Source organism: Cupressus sempervirens, chromosome 10 (genome assembly GCF_028749045.1).
Source record: "Cupressus sempervirens isolate cs-2001-9-10 chromosome 10, ASM2874904v1, whole genome shotgun sequence".
Taxonomy (NCBI): domain Eukaryota; kingdom Viridiplantae; phylum Streptophyta; class Pinopsida; order Cupressales; family Cupressaceae; genus Cupressus; species Cupressus sempervirens.
Window position 1 is genome coordinate 75,655,485 of NC_143127.1, and position 21,856 is coordinate 75,677,340.

The 21,856-nt window shown below is 36.4% G+C and overlaps 1 protein-coding gene and 1 pseudogene across 1 annotated transcript; both read right to left on the reverse strand.

Moving 5' to 3' along the window:
* Positions 1–8,671: 8,671 nt before the first annotated feature.
* Positions 8,672–9,251, reverse strand: LOC149532660 (polcalcin Jun o 2-like; annotated as a pseudogene).
* A 2,945-nt stretch (positions 9,252–12,196) lies between these two features.
* LOC149532661 (uncharacterized) lies at positions 12,197–17,877 on the reverse strand. The gene has a single exon (XM_089803247.1). The coding sequence runs from the start codon at positions 17,698–17,700 to the stop codon at positions 12,496–12,498; it is 5,205 nt and encodes a 1,734-aa protein (XP_089659373.1). The 5' UTR covers positions 17,701–17,877; the 3' UTR covers positions 12,197–12,495.
* Positions 17,878–21,856: the final 3,979 nt, after the last annotated feature.

Below are 21,856 nucleotides of genomic sequence, written 5' to 3' on the forward strand. Positions count from 1 at the left end.
TATTGTGTATGTGTATCTTCTTATGGTCATTGGTTATATTGTTCACATGATTAAGGATTAATAAGGTTGATAAATGTTTTAATAATTGGATAATTGATTCACCCCCACCACCTTCCCCCCCGCTATAGTTATCTTGGTGGACTTTACTTTCTAACATGATAGAGTTCATATCTTTGTATGGATAATTCTTTAGAACTTGTAACTTCTCTATTTGGAAAAAAAAAAAAGATTGAGTGCATGTGCACTGAAGACCTTTTGTCACTACTTGAACTACTAGTAGATGGTGATTATTCACCATCATCATCATCTAACATACACTCAAATGCATGTATTTCTTCTTTCCTTTGTTGTTTTCCCCTAGCTCTTTGGGTCCTTAACTATAACTTCCATCATGTGTCCAAGAATCTATTCTCACTCTTTTTCATCAATCAGGTGGCCTTTGTCTCTTAATCTTGATTAATTGGTTAATAGTTGTATTCTTAATAGAATTCATAACCACATTCTCCATAGCTAGTTTTCTTCTTGATCATTGCAATATTTTCTCCTCGACTGAACATTTTGTAATCAATTGACATATAATCACAATTTTCTCTTAGCCAATCCTTTAGGTATGTGATTGAGCTTTTAGATCCACAAAAGAGTTGAAATCTATCTAGTACAAGAATAGTATTAGATCTATCAAGTGTGCCCTAAGAGGGTGTAAGACCCCTTAAGAAACACTTGATGGTTGTAATGTGTCCTAGGGGATCATATGGAGTCATAAGGAGTGAGCTAATGTCCCTTTTGAGAAGCTCTAGGACCCCTCATGGCCCCTTTTAACACATTATAGCCATCAAGTGTGCCCTAAGTGGATATAATACTATTCTTCTACCAGATCTAGATTTCAAACATGTTGTGTATCTATAGGCTCAATTACATGCCTAAAGGATTAGCTAATAGAAAACTATGATTTTATATCAACTGACTACAAAATGTTTAGTTGAGGAAAAGATATTATAGTGATCAAGAAGAAAATTGGCTATGGAGAATATGGTTATGAATTATGTTAAGAAAGGAGAAAGAATCAAATGAAAGAAGTAAGACATCCATGTGATCCTATGTCAGGTGATGATGATGAATACTCACTATCTACTAGTAGCTCAAGTAGTAACAAAAGGTCTTCAGTGTACATGCACTCAAAAGTAAATTTTTAAGGGATCTTATGGGATCTTAAGTGGTCCTAATATCCCTTTCCATACATTAGAGCCAACAAGTCTCTAGGAGCACTTAAATTTTTCAATAGAGGAGATAGACCCATTGGATCTACAATAATCTTAGATATCTCACCTCAATTGATGTCATTGATTTTGAAGTTTTCTTCCAGCTAGATATTCTTGTCCTTTTATAATACCTACATGAAAAGAAAAAAAATTGAAGTTTGGTGATAAGCTCTATAGACCTTATAGGAGTAATGATAACATATAAAGCATTTTAGTTATCAAAAACCATATCAAATGTAGTTTGATTCAAAAATGTTATGTGTATCTTGACTTGATACCTTTGTCCATCTCTAGGTTAGTCTACTCTTGTTCTTGTTTTTGTCATTCTCAAAACTTTTGTGAATTGGGATTCAATGGTTGTACGGAAGTTTCATGAGAAATTCATAAGAAATATTTATTTCACAAAAATAATAATATTTATTGCAAACTAACAATAATGGCAAAACTACATACTCCATGTTGATGTCTAATAGCTTTAGTCAAATAAACCTGTGTGTGTGTGTGTGTGTGTGTGTGTTCTTTTTATTGAGATATAAGGTCATTATTATATGAGAAATATATATGAGATCAAATTTGTTAGTATTATTAATTATTTGATTAATGAATAGACATGTCACATGAAGGGACATGTCTATTCATGGCATGTTCTCTATATATATATATATATATAAATCTAAGAGGATGTTGCATTTGGAACACACATACCAACAAATGGTTGGACTTAGTACATTTGCAATAGATATGAAAAACCAACATGGTATTAGATCCACTCGGTTTTAGGGATCTTTCAAAAGATCAAATCTGAATTAAAAATCTACCTTGATCAAACTGTTATCGATGATGATATCTTGCCATTTGATATGCCTTGAATGGTATGAGATCGTTGTCAAAAAGGGAAAATTTCATAGATGATATGGAACACGGCCTGTAAACTCACATGATTACAATATGGTGCCAAGAGATATCAATGTCTTAAAAAATGGACAGAACTTTTACTTTCAGGTGTTTTCTTCTATGATTCGTGTTATCAAATCATTGGCTTGGGAGTAATTAGTGCTTCTACAAAACAGATTTGGAAGAGGCTCGACGTCGTATTCTTAAAGGAAAAACATGGTTTCCTTCTGAAATGATGTAGCTGACAAGAAGAATTGTTGACCCAAAGGGGGATTTACTTGCATTTCGATCACTCAATGTAGAGAAGCATTTATTATTCATCGATCTAAAATCGCATTTAAATTTATTTTTTCAACTAGGCATCTACTCAAACCGATTTCAGTCACACTATTAGCACTTTTATGGTAGAAGTCATGCATTGATAAATTTTGGACTATTGCTTTTTTTAGAGTATTGTACCAGAAATGACAAATGAAGAAAAATCTTTGGGAGGATGATGTGCCTTTGTTTGTTCTAGCCAGTGATAAAAATAGGCCGGCCTGGTGTGTAGTATGATTCTACACTAATTCTCATTGTCTGGTAGTCCTGATGTTGATTTGGTTTATAAAGTATTAGAAACTTGAGAATGGAAATGGAAATTTTAATAATGAAATATTTGATGTTGTTCATCTGTGTCTAACGATGGTTGGTAGATTTGATAAGGTTGTAAGAGTTAAGAAGATTATGGAGGGGACTAGTTTTCCACCAAATAACAACACTTATTAAGGGCAAGAGCAGTATAACAATACATGCACTAAGAATAGACATGGCATCCACATAATACAAGTAAAGACTTAACATAAAAGAAGGAAGCTTCAAGGGTATAAGCATTGGGCCCCACAAAGGTAAACTAAGGTAATACACTTCCTTTACATTAGTGAGATTATGTATATGAATATATGAGGCTCTATTTGCATAAATATAAAGTGTCATTATATATACGATAAGATGTAAATTAAAATATAGATTTAAATATATATCTAGAAAATTGAATATATGCATATATGTTCAAAGTATATATTTAATTAGATATTTATCTATATTTTATTGAAATTATCTTATATTATTATACAAAATTATTGAGTATTTTATTTATCTAATCACTGTAGGGTCTCCCTTGTATTTCTATAAGAATTATTTGCCTTGATCTTCCTCTGAGAATTTTATTGTAGGAAGAGGGAGATTGAGATTCGGAGGGAGACTAACATTCATTAGAGGCAACCTTGAAAGAGTGGGAATAGATAGAAGATATGATTTAGTCAACCTTTAGTGATCTTGATCATATTGATTCAGAGAGAGTAAACCATGTTGAGACAGATTCTCTAGTAAATTGGAGCAATCAAGAGGACTATAATTCATTAATATATGTCATGACTATATGATTTAATGGACCTACTCCATTTGTACATCATGAGGAAGTGACGACTTCCAAATGATGTCACTTGTATTTGCAGAAGTTATTGTAAGGTGATGATCTTACAATAACTTGTTTTATGAGATTAAACAAAATGAATATATGGTGAATCTCTTGCATCTCAACATTTTATAAGGCTATTACTCAAAGAGTATTTGGTGAATATCATTGATATTCTTTGAGGCCAATACTCTTGATATCAGATGTGATATCAAAACCTTTTCAATACTTGATGAGTATCATTGATATTCTGGGAGTCCAATACTATTGATATCAGATGTGATTTCAAACCTTATTTGGGTACTTGGTGAATATCATATGTTGATATTCCAGAAGACCAATACTCACGATATCAAATGCGATATCAAATGGTGGAAATCTTCTGAGATATCAAATGAGATATCCTTAAAATTGTTAGTTGTAATATTACATTAAGTAATATTTATTCTTATGTGTTTATCCTTCTAAGCTAAGAGGGAGTGTTGATGTTTTATAGCTTCAGTCAAATAAACCTATATATATTTATATATGAGATATAATTTATATTTATGTGTTCTTTATATTGAGATATAAGGTCATTATGTTATGGAAAAAATAATATTTTATAAATGAGATTAAATTTGTTATTATTATTAATTATTTAATAAATGAATAGGCATGGCCTATAAAGGGACATGTCTATTCATGGCCTATTCTCTATATATATAAATCTACGAGGATGTTGCATTTGGAACACACATACCAACAAATGACAATGCTCAATCATTTGCAACAGATCCAAAAAACCAACACCCAATTAACATGCAAAGTCATTACTACATACTTAAACCCAAATACTTAACACATATTTGTTACAATGGAAAAAAAAAAGCATGTCTACAAGTGACAAAAGGATTGCAACATATGAAATTAAGTGTACTGCATAGGGTAATGATGGTTGCATTTCCATACTCTCCAAATCTGGTCATGGTGACATATTGACAGGATCTGATGATTCCTGAGATTGTTGAGACTGGGAAGACCAAGTTAACATTCAACTTGGTTGCACTTAAAACATGATATGCATGTGAGCCTAGATGTCAGATGATGATGATGAATACTCACCATCTATGAGTAGCTCAAGTAGTGACAAAAGGTCTTCAGTGCACATGTACTTAGAAATAATATTTTAAGGTATCTTATGATGATTCCTAAGATTTTTGACATTGGGAAGATCTAGTTAACATTCACCTTAGTTACCCTTAACAAATGATACTTGATACATGTGATAATATATGCAATATGGATTCCAAAGATCACCCAGCTTCATAAAACAATAAAGAAAACATCCCACCATAGAAGTAGCATACAGACATGTCTAGTGATCATATTGTGTTGAAGATGGCTTTTGATGTTGTCACAATAACTAAAGACCATGATTCAAAATTTACTTATTAACCAAACTTGTGATGAAGATGACACTTGCAACAACTAGTCATGTACACAAGTGACAAAATAATTGCAACACATGAAATTAAGTGCACCACATAGGATAATGATGGTTGCATTTCCATGCCCTCCAAATGTGGCGGTGGTGGCATATTGAATCACCATACCTTAGAGCCTTCATGGGAAGTCTATGTCATTTCTTCAGAAGATTATTTATCTTCTAGTTCAATCATAAGATTCTCTCTCCTGTATCCTAACCTTACATTGTATTGTTGCATTGCAATTAGGTATGCCCCAGGTAAGGGTTGCCATTTGGATGAACAACAAATTGTTATGGAAAACTTGTGATGAAGATGGCACTGCAACTATTGGACTATCATGGAAAACTAACGATGAAGATGGTACCTGCAACTACTAGACTATCATGGAAAACTTTTGATGAAAATAGCCCCTGCAACTATTGGACTACCATGGAAAACTTGTGATGAAGATGGCACCTGCAACTATTGGACTGTCATGGAAAACTTGTAATGAAGATGACACCTACAATTGTTAGACTGTCATAAAAAACTTGTGATAAAGATGCCACCTCCAACTACTAGAATGTCATGGAAATTTTTCTCGCCCTTGTTTCAAATTAGGGGAGAGACAAAGACTAAAAAATGGGTGCACCTCCAAAATTATATCCATACATTCACTAGAGCTTTATCAACATGTTTCATTGTTTCAAGAGCTACACTAAATTGGCTATCAATGTTGAGCATCGATTTTTCTTTCACCTTGATTTATCTGGCCATGATCGAGAAGAATATTATTGTAGGTTTCCTTGTTTGTCATGGTGATGCATCCTTAATTTCAAATCCTTCTTTGTCCTATTCTTGACATACACACAAAGACCCATCACTGAATTTTCCTACATGATAAAAATCAAAGAGAAAGTTGAATAAAATGAATCGATGTACCTCAGAGCCTTCACAAGAAGTCTTCGTCATTTCTTCAGAAGATGATTTATCTTTTGGTCCAACTACGAGAATCTCTTTCCTATATCCTAACCTTAAATTGCATTGTTGCATTGCAATTAGGTCTACCCTATAAGGGTTGCCATTTGGATGGACAACAAATCGAATGATTCCAAGATCCACAGTGTGAGTTCCAAAAGCTAAACTTTCCTCAATAGAATTGCCATTTGAATCTTTGTATAAACACTCTCTGGTGGAATTTGGGAAGTCTTCAATAATACACATGTTTTTCTTACAATATTTTTTCTAATTACTCTCACAATATTCTAAACCAAACAATGAAGCAATTGAAAAATGTCATAGTTCTAATGTGTCCCATGGATGGCTCATTCAAAGCACTAGCCTCTGAACAATGGATATTATTTGGTTTTATTTTATTTTATTTTATTTTATTTTATTTTATTTTATTTTATTTCAATGTTAAGTGTCTATTTATGTTATAGGCTTTTTTTAGGGCCTTCTTGTAATTTCACTTTATTGATGGTTCTTATTGACCTTTGACCCTCCTTGTCCTTTTGGTATCCTTTATATACTCTTGGGTTGATCTGCAACTATTTATCTTATTGTTTCTCTTGCACTTCTCACCATGATGAGGGATCACAAATTGTGATTCGAAACATTGACGCAAAAACACCAAACGCAATCAATCCCAAAATTTGTATGGATCTAAATTATGGATTGGAAATCCTTCAAATTAATAGATACTAATCGTACTGAGAAATAGTTGAGTTTTTTCATATAAATTTCATACGTCTTCTCCATGTTGGACATTCTAAAACATTCCAACTATAAATCAAAAGAAGACAATCATGTCATAATCTTTGAGCCAAAAAAAATGTGGACATTTGGTTTCTTGTGATTAAATAATTCGAAGCCGTCTGGAAAAAATTTTAAAATAATGAATGAACAAAAGCTCTGGTGGAGCTTGAGTCCCTACCTTTTGTTTGAAATAGAAGATTGATTTATGCCTAAAATATAACACGTAAACATTTGTGTCATGTTTAATCATAATAGGGTTATACCTAACTATATAACAAATTTTGAACATTAGTTTTTACAATAACTATTTCACTACTTTGAAATTGAAGTTGAAGATTGAAATTGTATGAAAAAAAATCATAAATTTGGAATTATATAATTTATAAACAAAAATATCTTAGAGAGAGAAATTTAGTTAGTAACCAAATTATTTTAGACTTACTTATAAATAGAAACTTAATTATGAAATATCAATTTAAAGCAAACAAACAAATACTTTTAGATAATACATTTATTAACCATATACAAGATTGTAGTACTATCAATTTCAAAGTATTTTAAAAATCTCAAAGATACATTTATTATATAGATTTAATTTTAAGATATTATATATTGATTACTAGATTTATACAATTTAGTTACTATTTATAATTTTTTGTTTTTAAAAAAATTTGTTGATTATTTTATATTTAGTATTATATATTTTATTTTATGATTTTAAAATTGACATAAGAAATAATTTTATTTAAAATTGATTATTGATTTTACATTTAAAATTGTTTATTTATTTAATATGTAAATGAAATATTTAATAAAGCTGATCATTTTTAATATGTTTTTGCTAGTATTTTAATATTTAATATTATAAGTTTAATTTTTTAAGTTAACATTATAATTAAGCTAATTGTATTCAAAATTAATTATTAATTTTATATTTTTTAAAAAAAATTAACATCTTTTAATATATTTTAATTTTAAATTAATAGAATTAATATTTTATTTTATTTTGTATAGCATATTTTGAAAAGGCTATGAAACTTTTTTAAATGTAAAATTAGTTTAAATTTTATAGATATACTTTTGTGTTATATTAATTCGTGACAAAATGGGAAAAATTATTCCATTGTTTTATGGTGTTTCTCTTGCATACTTCCACTAGATCAGAAATAAATAGAAGCCACATTTTCCAATCACGAAGATTGATAGATAGATAAAATTTTAACGTCCACGAGGCTAAAAATAGCCTATGGGACAGCAAGACAACTCAAGCAGACTTAAGTAGCGCTGTTCCCCTCTTGTGTAGACTAATGATGAGCCCCCCCAATTGCTCAATGTACTCTTCGTTGAACAGGTTATGCCAAGATCTGTCACATATAGTATCCGCAAACTTATACCTGCTATCCTTGTAGGCCTCACATTCTAGAATAAAGTGCTGTTCAGTTTCCACTTTCCCAAAATTGCAAAATCTGCAAATTCTCTCTTCCCAAGCCTCCTTTGGCCTCTTCCAACGCTCGGTCTCACAACGAAGTTGGTGAGAGTTGGTTCTCAACTGAGCAATAAGAATTTTAGCTCTCCAAGAAATGTTGGCTCCTATGTACGCTTTTTCGAGTTGATCACAAGTGGGGTTGAACTCATTTATATAATATAGTTTCTTCCTCCCAATCTCGCTTCCCCAATTTCTCTTGTAGAATTTCTCCATAACAAAGACCTTTATTTCTTTATTATCCTCACGACAAATATCCTCACGACATTCAACCAACAGAAAGAATGGCTTCAAAAAGTTCACAATGACTATTCTTACAAACATCTAAGTTAATTGTCCAATAAAGATCAACTTCTCTACCAAACAAAGATCGGAGTTAATTGTCTTGCACTGCAATGGGACTTGACATCATCATAAAGAATGCTGACTTGGCTGTCCCAATTAGCATCAACCCATTGATTAATGCAGCAAGACTCGTCCAAGCTAGAAGTCTCTCCCAGCCTCCTTATAACTCTGTGCAATTCATCTGCAGAGATGGATCCATTGTCGTCGATGCGAAACATGTTGAAGGCATCTTCAAGATCCCACAGCATCGCAACGATGTTGCCATGATGTGTATTGAGAACGACGATTTTGGGCAAGTCCACGTAGCCATCTTCGTCCGAATCAGCCTCTGCTATCATCATCTGCTCCTCATCTTCCATTGCATCGTGCCCTGGCGAGTGCATGATATTTTGTCGTCACCGTCGGTGTCAAATTTATTGAGCACAGCTTAAAGCTCTTCATTTTCACGATGCAATCCCTGCAGCTCAAAATTCCATGTTCTTTTTGGCTTGACATTTTCTCCAATGCCAAGAATTTCCCTATCGAGATTTGGAGGAGAAAATGTTAATGCCACGGGATAGTTGTTGCGAGATCCTTGCGTTTTTGCAGTTGGAAAACTAGGGAAATCTCATTATGATCAATTGAGAACAAAAAAAAAAACTAATGCTTTAAATTTTGTCTCGCAAGGAAATGGGATTTCAGGATAAATATTTCTAGAACTAGGGTTTGCATCTATCCAATTTTTCGTTTTCTTCAAAAGAGCAAGATCTTGCTACTAACTCGAGGTCTGGAAGATGTTGTAAATCAAATAATCTGAACAAACCCTCCACCCTCTATTTCTTCATTTCCACAAGCGCATGTTGTTAAGTGGTCGTCACACAAAATGTTAATAGAACCCCCACCACTAGGTAGTTCAATCACCATTGTGGCTTTGGAATCACGCTATCACTAATGTAAATGGCGCCACTCGTTGCGTCGCGTCGACCATATCCTCTGCCCTACCGCCATTCAAAACCCTATGCTCCATCACATTCCTGGCGATGGCCAAACCCTTACTAGGCAGCCTAACTTCCAGGGATTCCAACATGGCGCAAAAGTAGTCCACTTTGGCGCTGACATGGGCCTTGTGAATTGACATCAAGATTTTCCGACAGAACTAATAGGAACATTCTAGACATTTAATTTTCTATGTTTCTTTGTCCAAAAATTGATTTTACCCCTAGCAAAATTCTTATGAACCAATCAAAAAATAGTAATTAGTAATTGAAAAATAATTTTGAAATAAAGTAACTTTTTTACTTTAGAGACTCAAATGTTATGGTTATAAAAATTAATTGTGACACCCCCACAGAAAACATTAGTATAGGCAGGGACTAATAAAAGATTTTAATTACAGTCACGAAGCAAAAACAGCCCATGAGCCCGCAAGCTAGCACACATCCCCAGATTAAATCTTACCTCCAACAATGGATTTTGATTATCAGATTAGTGATATTGCCTAGCTATTTTTCTTCAAACAGATGGTTGAAGCAGCAGCTGCAACTAAGGCAGCCATAATGCATAAATGTTGGCAGCATTACCAAATTTTGACTTCAAAACTTGCCAGTGTTTCCTTGATATCCATGTATAAAGGGTCTTAATCATTTTAGTCAATGAGATAGTTGAATATTTATTTTGTTATGCAGCTTTCATAAGCAAACAGTGTTAAGTATACACTTTTCATCGTGACTAGAATCCAGCTATCAATCATTTTTATAGAAGGGAAGTGCCAAACCAAGCACAGAGCAAAACTCTTGAGAGGGATTCATCGATGGTACGCATCAGACCTTGAGACACTGCCCTACTTTTGACCACCATATGACTCCAGTATAGTTCCACCTATTTTGTCGCAATTAAGCAATACCTGATTCATATTAACATATCCGATTTCTGTCATAAAATGAAATAATTAACTCTCGTCTTTCTTGAACCTAATCTAGATCAGTGGAAACCCCATTATAACATTGCCCGTTTAAATGATTTTGTTGAGTTGGTGTCTCCTTGGTCAGTTTCAATTCTAATTTATGCAATCAAGGCCACATTTACATTTGAAGTTGGTCATTTTCTTTTGAACACGGTGTTCGCATATGAAACCGTTGAATGAACATTGACTCATTCGAGCACAACAGAATCCAATGATAAGAAAACATACTGCATAATGCACTTTACCCCATTTCGGCTAATTAAGCTGACAACAAATACTATAGATGAATGTCATACTACAGAGAACTTTTGAAAGCTGTATTTCCTACATATTACATGAAAGGTAGCCTGGTCTTGCACTCATAGAGAGCACATCAAAATAACTGGGTTAGAATATACGTGAGAGAGAGAGACTTTAAAATAACTGGAATCACAAACAGCAGGCTTCTCACATCGTATGGTTTCAAAGCAAACGAATTCGATGTATCACAATGTTTTCTCGGACAATAATATATAATTAGTGTTGCAATTATCCCATAAAATAAGACGCTTAGAGTACATACACTGCATTATGCATATGAAAAGTGCAATTCCAAGTGACAAAGGGCAGAAACTAACCCTGATGACATATGGTAGTGTCACATTCAAAAACTAAGGATTTGCACCTATCAGCTAATGAAAACATATATATATCTTACAAGAATAACTAACCTATGTTTCCTGAAGATACAAAATGGATTAACAAACCCAACCTCAATCACAGTGCCATATGTATACAGCATATTCCATTATGCTCGAGATGAAAACAAGTGGAGACCGTTTAGATTCCTTTTGGTAATGGCAACAATGTTACCTCTCCTTTGTGTAAATCAATTGGCAACAATGTTAACATCTTTGTGTAAATGAAAATCTGAAAAAATGCTCAGACGGTATCCAACATCGAATGCATTTCAATTATTAAAGATACTGAATGTGAAAACAAGACCATTTAGATTCAGATGGTACTCAAGCTCAATCATTGTGGCATATGTCTACAGCACATTCCATTATGCTCCAGCTGAAAACAAAAGACCATTTAGATTATTTTGGGTAATGGCAACAATGTTACCTCTCCTCGTGTAAACCAATTGGCAACAATGTTACATCTCCTTGTGTATATCTGAAAAATATGCATTTCAAATATTAAAGATAACTGAATGCTTTAATTTGCATATTCTCTCTAGGTTACATGGACCATAAGATGGCTATACAGGAAATTATTAAATGAAAAAAAAATTGGCAACAATGTTACATCTCCTTGTGTATATCTGAAAAATATGCATTTCAAATATTAAAGATAACTGAATGCTTTAATTTGCATATTCTCTCTAGGTTACATGGACCATAAGATGGCTATACAGGAAATTATTAAATGAAAAAAAGAAAGATAAAAAGTACTCTCTACCAAGGATGTTCTAATGTTCAAAGCTAAATATGTTCATCAAAGCCTCCTGTGTAAGGTAAAACTGATTGCCAAATAAAATAACAAGCATTTGAAGCAAACATGCGCTCATTATGGATGATGCACTCCGCAATTAAGGGGAAAAACAACAATAATGAAAGTGCACCAGTCATATACATAAGATTGCATAGATGAAGATTGATATCAAGAGACGGGAAAATAACAATAGTCTTGAACAGTACACCATACGTATTTTATAACATACTTCGTTGTGCTCCAGATATTACTGCAGCAATCTTATTGTTTCTCGGCATCATTTGGAATTAGAAAATGTGACCACAAAGTCAAAACCATCATAGGCTTGCACAACTCCTCTGAACTTAATTTTATCATGTCTAACATAGAACCAACTGGCTTCTAAATTAAAAGAAATTACGAATATTATAAGAAAACATCCATTATTGACCAGGATACTAGGTCGAATAAGGGGATTCAGACAACCGGCCACGAATGAGACTCCTGATTATTGGAATAAGACCAATCAAAGCTATTTCAAGATGCTCTGAGGTACTTGTTCGAATACTTATTTGACCAGAACGCCTGTTGTTTAAATTTGCACGCGTGACAACTTTCCATTTCCTTCCCACAGCAAATTGTGACTGAAGATTGCCACCAATAGCCAGATCCCCATGCCAATTCATTACAGATAGACCCAAGGTAGAGAGCATTTGACCAACTGGATAGTCCTTGTCTCTCAGTGTAGCTTCTAAGCTTCCACCATATGCCACATCTCCACGACCCATCATAGCACCACCATTTACAACAAACTTCATCCTCTTTCCAACTTTTAGGCTATCTTCAAGCTTCATACCAGTTGCTAGTGTATTTCCTAAATAGGTGAAAGAAAGCCCACCTGCAGTCTTATTGCGCTTGAAATTGCTGAACCTGGTCTCACTACGGAGTGTGTAGGCAAGGCCCCTACCAACACTTTGTACATCAAAGCTTGCTAGCGTAGCGTTATGTTCTCCATGTTTTACAGAGGCAGCACACTCCATTTGAAAATTGGCTTCCTTTTTATCCTTTGTAAGTTGCCCAGAAACTGAGGCTGGTACCTTCTTAATAACAAACATCCTCTCCACATTTACTCCATCATAGCCAGTATCATGGTCCCAACCATTCGTGTCCAGAACTGGCCTGACAAGCCACTGACTGGGAGTATCGAGATAACGATACCTATAAGTAGGAGTGTCAGAGTCAAATGTTTGAGGCATTGTCATATCTGGCATGGGCACTGGCTCTGGTGGTGGCAAACCATCATCCTCTTCTTCAGGATTTGGTCTTGATCTATCAGAATCTGGTTGCTTCTTCAGATTTTTTCGCCTGTTCAGCTCCTCTTTCCACTGCTTCTTCTGAAATAATTTTTCTCTTTTATACTTTTCATCGAAGTAAGCTTCCCTTTCTTCTTTGGTCAGTTCAGATAACTGAGATTTTGTCAAATAACTGAAAGGAGGAAGTTGATCATACTCATCTTTACCTTCCGTGTCTGATAAATCATCCAGATCTATATCCGAATCAACATCTTCCCCATCCTCTTCCGGAGATTTCAGCTGTGCTCTGGACTGCAAAAGAGAGGACAGCAGAAAAGGCAATGGTGGAGCTCGTGTGCGAAGCCCAAGTGGTTTTCCAGGAGTACTATCTTGCAATTTGAGAAGGGCATTTGCTTCAGCCAGGACCTTTGATGAAAGGCACAACAACAACAATTGGGGTTTCCAAACCTGACCATTCGGTAAAACGCGCTGGCTCTCCCTGTTTCTTCTACATGCTGGGTGATTCTCCACAAGAGATACAGGGTTCATGAGTCGCATGTCGCCAGCTGCTTGGCGTATGGAATGTTGCACAATGTGAGACCGCTGAGCTACAAACATCTCATAACTAAGAGGTGATCCATTAGCTCCATCAGGCGGAGCTGATGCAGCATGAGTGAGAACTACAATGGTGTTGAACCAAATGGCAGCCCCAAATGTCTCGGTGACAAGTTTGAGCAAAGGAAGATCACTGTAGTCCCTACTTTGCACATCTAAACGATCAAAATACAAAACAATATCTGGTGGACTTTTCTTGATAAATTTTTTAATTGACAAAATAGTATTTTTATTTCTACGCTGATCAGCAGAAGAGGGCATGAGACCAGGTGTATCAACGACCCTGACCTTAATGCCATGAATGGTTCCCAGTATCTCCCTAACCTTGCATGTTGCTGGTTGAAATGCATTAGTTTCAGATTTAGATTCATCAAATATAGAATTGATTGTGGCACTCTTACCTACACCCGATTTCCCAAGAACCAAAATGTTACAAGTGAAATCCAAGTCCTCTTGCCCAGCAGCTTCTAGCTCCTCTGCAATTGCACTTGCTCTGTCAGAACTAAATGCCCTGTTGGCACTTGCACCTCTTTTTAGTCCCTCAGCAAGTCCCAACCTGTACAAAACTTGTGTAACAACAACATTCTGAGGAGTCTGACCTAATCTTTGAACAACACGCAAAAACTTCACTCTAATCATCTGGAGTTTCTCCTGTGTTTCATCGTAACCATCACTTGAATCTCCAATTTGTTGATTATCTTCCACTGACGGGGATGGACGAGAAATAGCAGATCCATTTGGTCGGGAATGATGAATATAACGAGGCATGGTATCCAATGATGGGACAGATGCTCCAAGTCCTGCTGGGCGTGTTGAAACAGGAAAGCCTGCATCACCAAATGACCCAGTGTTAGAGCCAGTGACTGCAGACTTTGCTACCTCCATTAAGGCAGCCAAAGCAGAAGGGTCCACCATTTCTTCATCTTCATCTTCATCCTCATCATCATCTTCTTCATCATCCCAATCTGTTACCATTTGTCCACCAGCTTTCTGCACAGATTCATCACCACTAGATGATTCAAATGTTATGTGAGGATTACCAAATGATGCTGCAGTCTCTTCATCATCCAAAACACTGCTTTTGTTATCCTGACTAACAGCAGAAAAATATGATTTCAATAAATTATTTGAATCATCTGATGATGCTCCAAGCTTTGAGTAAATATGTTCATTTGAATCCAAAGATCCGAGCATTGCTTCTTTTGTCTCTTCAACACCTTGAGTTTTCTGTGATTCTAAACCAACCTCAGCTTCTTCCCTAGTGGTCCCATCGGTGAAATTCAATCCATTAACAGTCTGGTTTTCTACAGACTTGCCTTGATGAATATTTGCTATCTCAGTTTCTCGAGCAATATCTGGCATATTGGATTTAGATGTCAGTAAGGAATCATGACTTACCACACTCCCAGTCTCAATAATATCCTCCGTATCAGTGATCTGCTGACTGCAGACTGAACTTGGAGGGGCACCCAAAGCAGAAGAAGAGTCTATCATTTTCCTATCTTCATTGTCTGCGACTTTCTGGATGTTGTAATCTCCACTAGAAGGTTCAAATTTTGACTTGGATGTAGCATCCAATGTTTCAGTTACGCTGGGTGTACATGTTTCACGCATGGAAGTGTCAGCTTGCCCTCCCCCAATTGTAAATTCATTTGCCATTGGCACTTTGAACTCGAATTGTCCTTTTGCCTCTGGGAATCCCTGCACTTCTCTCTGAGATGCCTCCACTTCATCCTTAGATTCTTCAATACTTTCTGCCTCATTTGCTAGAGCATCATCTACCACCTCAACAGTTCCATCTGCATGCTTCACTTCGGAGTGGGCTAATTCAAGAGAAATTGGCTCACAAAGTTCTGCTTCCTTGTCAATAACAACTCCAGAATCAATTTTCTGCTCATCAGTCAAAGGACTTACCGAGGCAACCTTTGCCTGAGAATCCTGAGCATTATACTTCTCACTCAGAATCAAGGAACCATCTACCATTTTCCCGGCCTCAGCAGCAACATTCTCTTCAACCATTTTCTCCATGTTGTAATCAGAATCGGAGGCACCTTCCTCAGCAGTGGCTTGCAACTCCGTAACCTCGTTTCGTGGCGTGGGTTCCAATGCTAATTCTTGTAAACAAAAGCTTTTACCACCATTCTCCTTGACATCAGCATCCTCTGGTACAGATTTATTACCAGCTGCTTGATTAATTTCTATACCATGCTCCAACTCAGAGGCGTCAGAAGCGACTTCCACCTCCGCCACCCCATTTTCCGGCGCTGGTGCCAATGCGAACTCTTGAACATCACCACACTTGTCATCATCCTTCTTGTCATCAGCAAACTCTGATAAAGATCCTTCACCGGTTGTTTGATTATTTTCTATCCCGGGCTCTTGAAAGCTCTCCCCAACAACTTGAGCAACGATAACCTCCTCTGCTAGAGAGCCAACTGAATTCTCCTCGGTTCCCAGTGTGCCTTTCACTGCAAATTCTTGCAAATCGTCACCTTTATCACCGTTCTCCTTGAGAAAGCCATCATCCAGGGCACATTTTTCATCGGCTTCTTGGTGAATTTCCACCCTAGGATCCTGCATGTTAACTGTCTCAGACGGCCCAGTACTCTCTACCACATCGTGTCCAACAATTACGTTCTCTACTTGAGAAGTATTAGTATCCTCCTCGCCTGCGACCACGCCATCTATCTGGAACTTATCCTTCTCCGCACCAACAGGCTCCACGTCTACAGCTCTACCTTTCTGAGCATCATTATTCTCCAGTAACACAGTCTCATCCGAAGCCTTACCAAAGCAAAGGACATCAGACTCGGCAATACCATTATCTTCAAGCCCATCACGAGCTTTATCCAGAACACTTCCATTACCCATCTCAAAACCCTTGCCCCCTTCTATCTCCGACGACTCTTTCTCCTTCCCGTCCTGTTTGGACATGGATTTCGCAGACGAAGGATTCTCCCCTTCACCTACCCCCTCATCAGCAATAATATCCTCTTGACTTCCCTTCTTCGAGGCCGCATCATCAACAGCATTCAATACGCCGTCCCTAGCACCCTCAGAACCTTCCAACCCTACCGAAGCCAAGCCCTGCTGCAATTCCGCAGGCCTCTCACTAACCCTAACTTCCCCTAATTCAGATTCCCGGGTCCCCATTACAGACACGTCCGCAGAGCCCTCCGAATCCGCCATTACTCCCACTCTCTGTTGCCCAAAACCAAACGGTATACCGCCAGATGCAACAAAAGGCGGGACCTTAGCAACCCTAAAACCCTCTTCTTCCTCCAACTCATGAACTAAAACCTCCTCAGAAGGCTGCTCTTCCTCATCCTCCCCGCTAACTTTGGCTACGGGCCTCACACGAGGCCGCCTCGACCCAGAAGACGAAGATGAAGAAGACGAAGAGGAAGAAGAATCAGAATCATCAGAATCAGAATGAGAGCGAGAAGCTTTCCTTACCTTAGCCAAAGACTCGTCTTCCTTAGCCGCAAAATCAGAAGTATTGTTATTATTAGTGAAAGACCCAACGGGGCTCGCCGGCGCACTCTCAAAACATTCCTCGTCTTCTTCTCCTCCTCCTTCGGTGTCGAAGCCCTCTTTATCGTTGTGGACGTCCTCTATCTCATCGGAAACGGGAGCCCTAATGAGAATCGAAGCCGGGGCGGTGACCGTAGGGATTATTGTTACAGGTACCTCTCCTTTTGGGTCTTGTCCTGGGCCCGACTCAAAACGTGCAAGCTTTGAAACACCTCCCTCCATGCTTATAAATACAAAAGAAAAAAGACACTGCACTACACTACTCAGCTGTGTTGCACCTCACATGCACCGTCTGTTCTTTGAATCTCAGAAAAAAGGGGATTGTGACTAAAGATTTGGTGCCTGCTGGCAATATTAAACTCTCCACTCTATCAACTCTCCACTCTATCAACTCTCCAGTGACTAGAATGGATCAAATCATTGGAGCCTCACATTTGAGCTATGCTAGGATAAGGTGCAAAGGCGTGCTAGGTTGGCTGCGTCCAGTAGCCCTTCGTTTCTAACCATCTCACCGTCCACGTGTACAATCACGGATGACAAGCATTCAAGCTGGTTAAAAAGCATCTAATTCATAGCTTATTTCGGGGGTCTTCCTCATAAGTGTAATCTCTCTTTCAATTGACTGAAGCATTTCTTAAATGTGGATGATCTCATCTTAATAAAAAAATGATTGTAAGGATTAAAAGAGCATTTAGAGGCTTTAGGAAGATTTTGTCAAAAAGTGTGGGTGTTGATTAACCTAACATATCAAAAAAAAGTCATGATTTTTCTTTAACAAGAAAGGAACAACATATGGACTATCTGTTTAAAGGCGATCTTAGAAGATTGATTTTCACTATAGGTTCAATTTAGAGACTTGTAGGGCAAAAAGTTAATAGGGATGGTAAAAGGTATCATATCTAATGTAAAACAAATGTAGAAAGGTCAAGCTTTGGAATTGGAAGACCACGAAAACTCTCTTTGGTTTGCTCGTCACTTCAATTGTTCTTTCCAAATGCAAGGTTTGGGGCAGCAACATGACAAAGTGTGGGTGAAAATAGTTAGAGAGGATCCAGAAACACCTAATCACTAGCAGTATCAAAGTCAAGGTCTCAGTGACATGTGAAATCCTATTAGTGAAAGTCGGTATGTCCCTATTGGAAGCGATAGTCATAACATAGTTAATAAGCTATTTAAAGAAACTTTAAAACATGGATAACCAACGTTGGCCCAAAATTGCAATAAAAGAGTTTGGCTCACAAGAACAAGACTTGGATGAAACAAAACATAAAGTGGTTGAGCGTGTGGAGTATCAAATTACAAGATTGTCCTTCTACTAATGAGGAAATAAAGAAGTTTGTCATTGGAAAATTTCAAACCGCCATGTGGTCTCATAACATGGGTTCGAAAAAAGATACATTATATCAAAGTGTCCCACCTTCTTGAGGACACAGGGATCAAACTTACCTAGGGACAACTATTAAAGGTAAGGCTGGGGGATTGGCGGCTCAATTGAGGATTGACTCACATCATCTCAAATGTGAGACAGGTAGATGGAAATGACCCAAAGAGGAGTGGGAGGAGAGAATTTGTAGGTTCTGGGAAAAAGGTACAATTGAGACTAAATGACTTTCTCATTAAGTGCATGACATATGAAGACATTTGAGCCTAGTACAAGGTCATCTTTGAGCCTAAAATAAGCATGCATTATTTATTTGAGGAGGATATGATGAGACAGATAAGTTAATTGTCAAGATTCATAGTAAAAGATCTGCTCTAGAAAGGGATATGGAGTTAATTAAGGTTGTGACTCATGGTTCCTTAGATTGATGGTCTTGTGGATGTCATTACAAATCTTCATTCATTCATTTCACTTGTGCTTGTCTAATTCTCATTTTCGTTTAAATTCAAGCATATATATTTAGCATATTAGACTATTTACTAAGGAGATCATTGACCATGAAATTGTCATGTTCAAGTTAGATTCCCCAACCATTACAAACAACTGAGAAAAAATGTCGATGAGAAGATGACTACTAAACAAACGGCAAAGGGCATGTTTTGGGTTGCCAAATAATTGGTACATGTTTTACGTGTGCCTAGGAGATTAGAAGATTGGCATTACACGATAGAAACAATATTGGTGTAGGGGGTTTTAGTGTCAAATCATATCACCTTCTTGTGGATATGCAAAAAAAAACTATTTTTGTATTAGATGGGGGTGACAACCACTTTAAGGGGACTTATGATGTTCTCCCCAAAAAAAACATTTGAGACCACAACAATGTATAGAGCGTTGAAGGAACATGGATTTCTCATTGACTCCTAAGGTCAACAACGTGAAAAGTTGCAGTTTAATACCAGCAATAGGAGATGAAGGAAAAACCCAAAACTAGTCTCCATTATGGGGGGAGGAAACTGCTAGCCATGGTGCCCAAGGATGTCACAATTAGAGTAGGTAGATGAAATTTTAAAATGGGTTTGCAAGCGTTGTCAAGGTGTAATACACTATAACTATTCTTCTTATTTAATTATCTCAGATATCCACCCTAGCTCATCAATCATTTTGTAGGTATTTTTGTTCATGATCTTGCATCACATATTTTATCAATATGGAAAAATGAAACTGTATTCAAGTACATTAGAGTATATCTATGGAATTTAGTTTCATAACATACTACACATATTTATAATCTTTTAATACACACAGTTTAACTTGTGATTCATGTGTGTCCTTTGAGCAAGAGAATGTATGATAAATTTCATTAGAGGATGGTCAGAAACTATGGATTTGCAAGTCAATATCTCATAATCAAATTCACTGGGAGGGCATTGATTTCCTTGTTACTAAAACTTTAATTAAATGGTATGATGACTCATTTTCTATTATTTATGGCTAGATTTTAGAAAGCTAAGAATTTGAGGGAATTGTATTCTTGACTTATTTACTATAGCCTGGAGGTTAATTCAAACAAGTGAAGTCATAGTCATTCTTGTATTGTATGGTCTTCCTAGGTAATGATTATAAAGCTACGAGGTCCTCAAAGTTTTATTTTCATTAATTTTCTAATTTAGCAAATATAAAAGTTATTGAGCTCAATTTGTCTTTTATCAGACTACACCAAACCTCCTTCCCTCCTAACTCCTTTGACAATCTCTTTGTTTGTACATTAGTATGTGCAAAATCACTTTATTTACTAACAATGGTATTGGAAAATTTTAGTATTCTCACTTTCATCGTTTTAATTTTACCTAATAATTGTCATCTTCTAAAATGAAAATTATTATTAAGTTCAATTCTAGCTCATGAGTTGATACATGGATACTTGTGTTTCAATGACATTATCTCTTTGGCTCTCTAATATCTGGCAGTTATGTTTAGTATGACTATTAATATGGCATTTCTCTCTTCTATGAAGGGAACTATTAAAAATGCAAGCAAGGTACTTGATTATTGTTAGAAATGCTTTAGAATAACTGAGAGGGGGGTGAATCAGTTATTCAAGGTCCAAATGTCCTATTCAAACTGTTCACTAAGTATAGTGAGCCCATTCAGCTATTCATTCATCTAAGCTTTAACTTTACTAATTAGCAAGTTACTGTAAATCAACATGCAAGCATAACACATAAGAAATCAATACATAACACAGTGATTTACGTGGAAACCCGATTTGGGAAAAACCACTAGTGACATGCTACTCAATTCTCACTCTTCTGAAGTGATGCCCTGTGAAAGGCCTACCCTGTTAAAGGCTTACGACACACTGTCAAATGTGACCTTGTTAGAGGATTTAACCACCCTATTAGAAGTGGACCTGGTTAGAGGACTTTAGAACATTCACTTGGAATGCCACCCTGTTAAAGGATTTACAAATGGCTATTAAACCAACCTAAGTCCATAGGATTTTTAGATCTAATACAATTGTTAGAGAGTATTAGAAAATCTTGACCTGACTACAACATATAACTTATCTTGCAGATCTCAGATCACTTCTCAACTCATACTCTTGCCTGGCCTTCAATCTCTACAATTCTGATAGCTTGCTTTTCTTTCAAGCTTAGTCTCCTTGAGTCACTAGCTCAATGTACTAGTGCAATCATCTCTTCATGACCACTCGTAGAAGCAAAGCCTTTGTGCTCTTCCTTCTCCTAGATGTCACCTCCTTGACACTCTTCCAACCACTTCGTAGATTTGGCTCTTCAACAGCAACAGCATCAGCAGCTCTTTGCTTCTTGGTCTATGACTCCTTAAATAGAAGTCTTGGAGTTCCTTTTCCTGCTCAATTCTTCCATTCTTTAATTCCAATTTGTATGGATTAGGTAGGATTCATTGCATCTAACCCATATTTTGTTTCCTCTAGAAACTTCTTCAATAATCCTTTAGAATTCACTCAAAAAC

What these genes read in the sequence shown, in the direction of transcription:
- LOC149532661 (XM_089803247.1), bottom strand. Translation starts at nt 17,700, where the DNA reads ATGGAGGGAGGTGTTTCAAAGCTTGCACGTTTTGAGTCGGGCCCAGGA.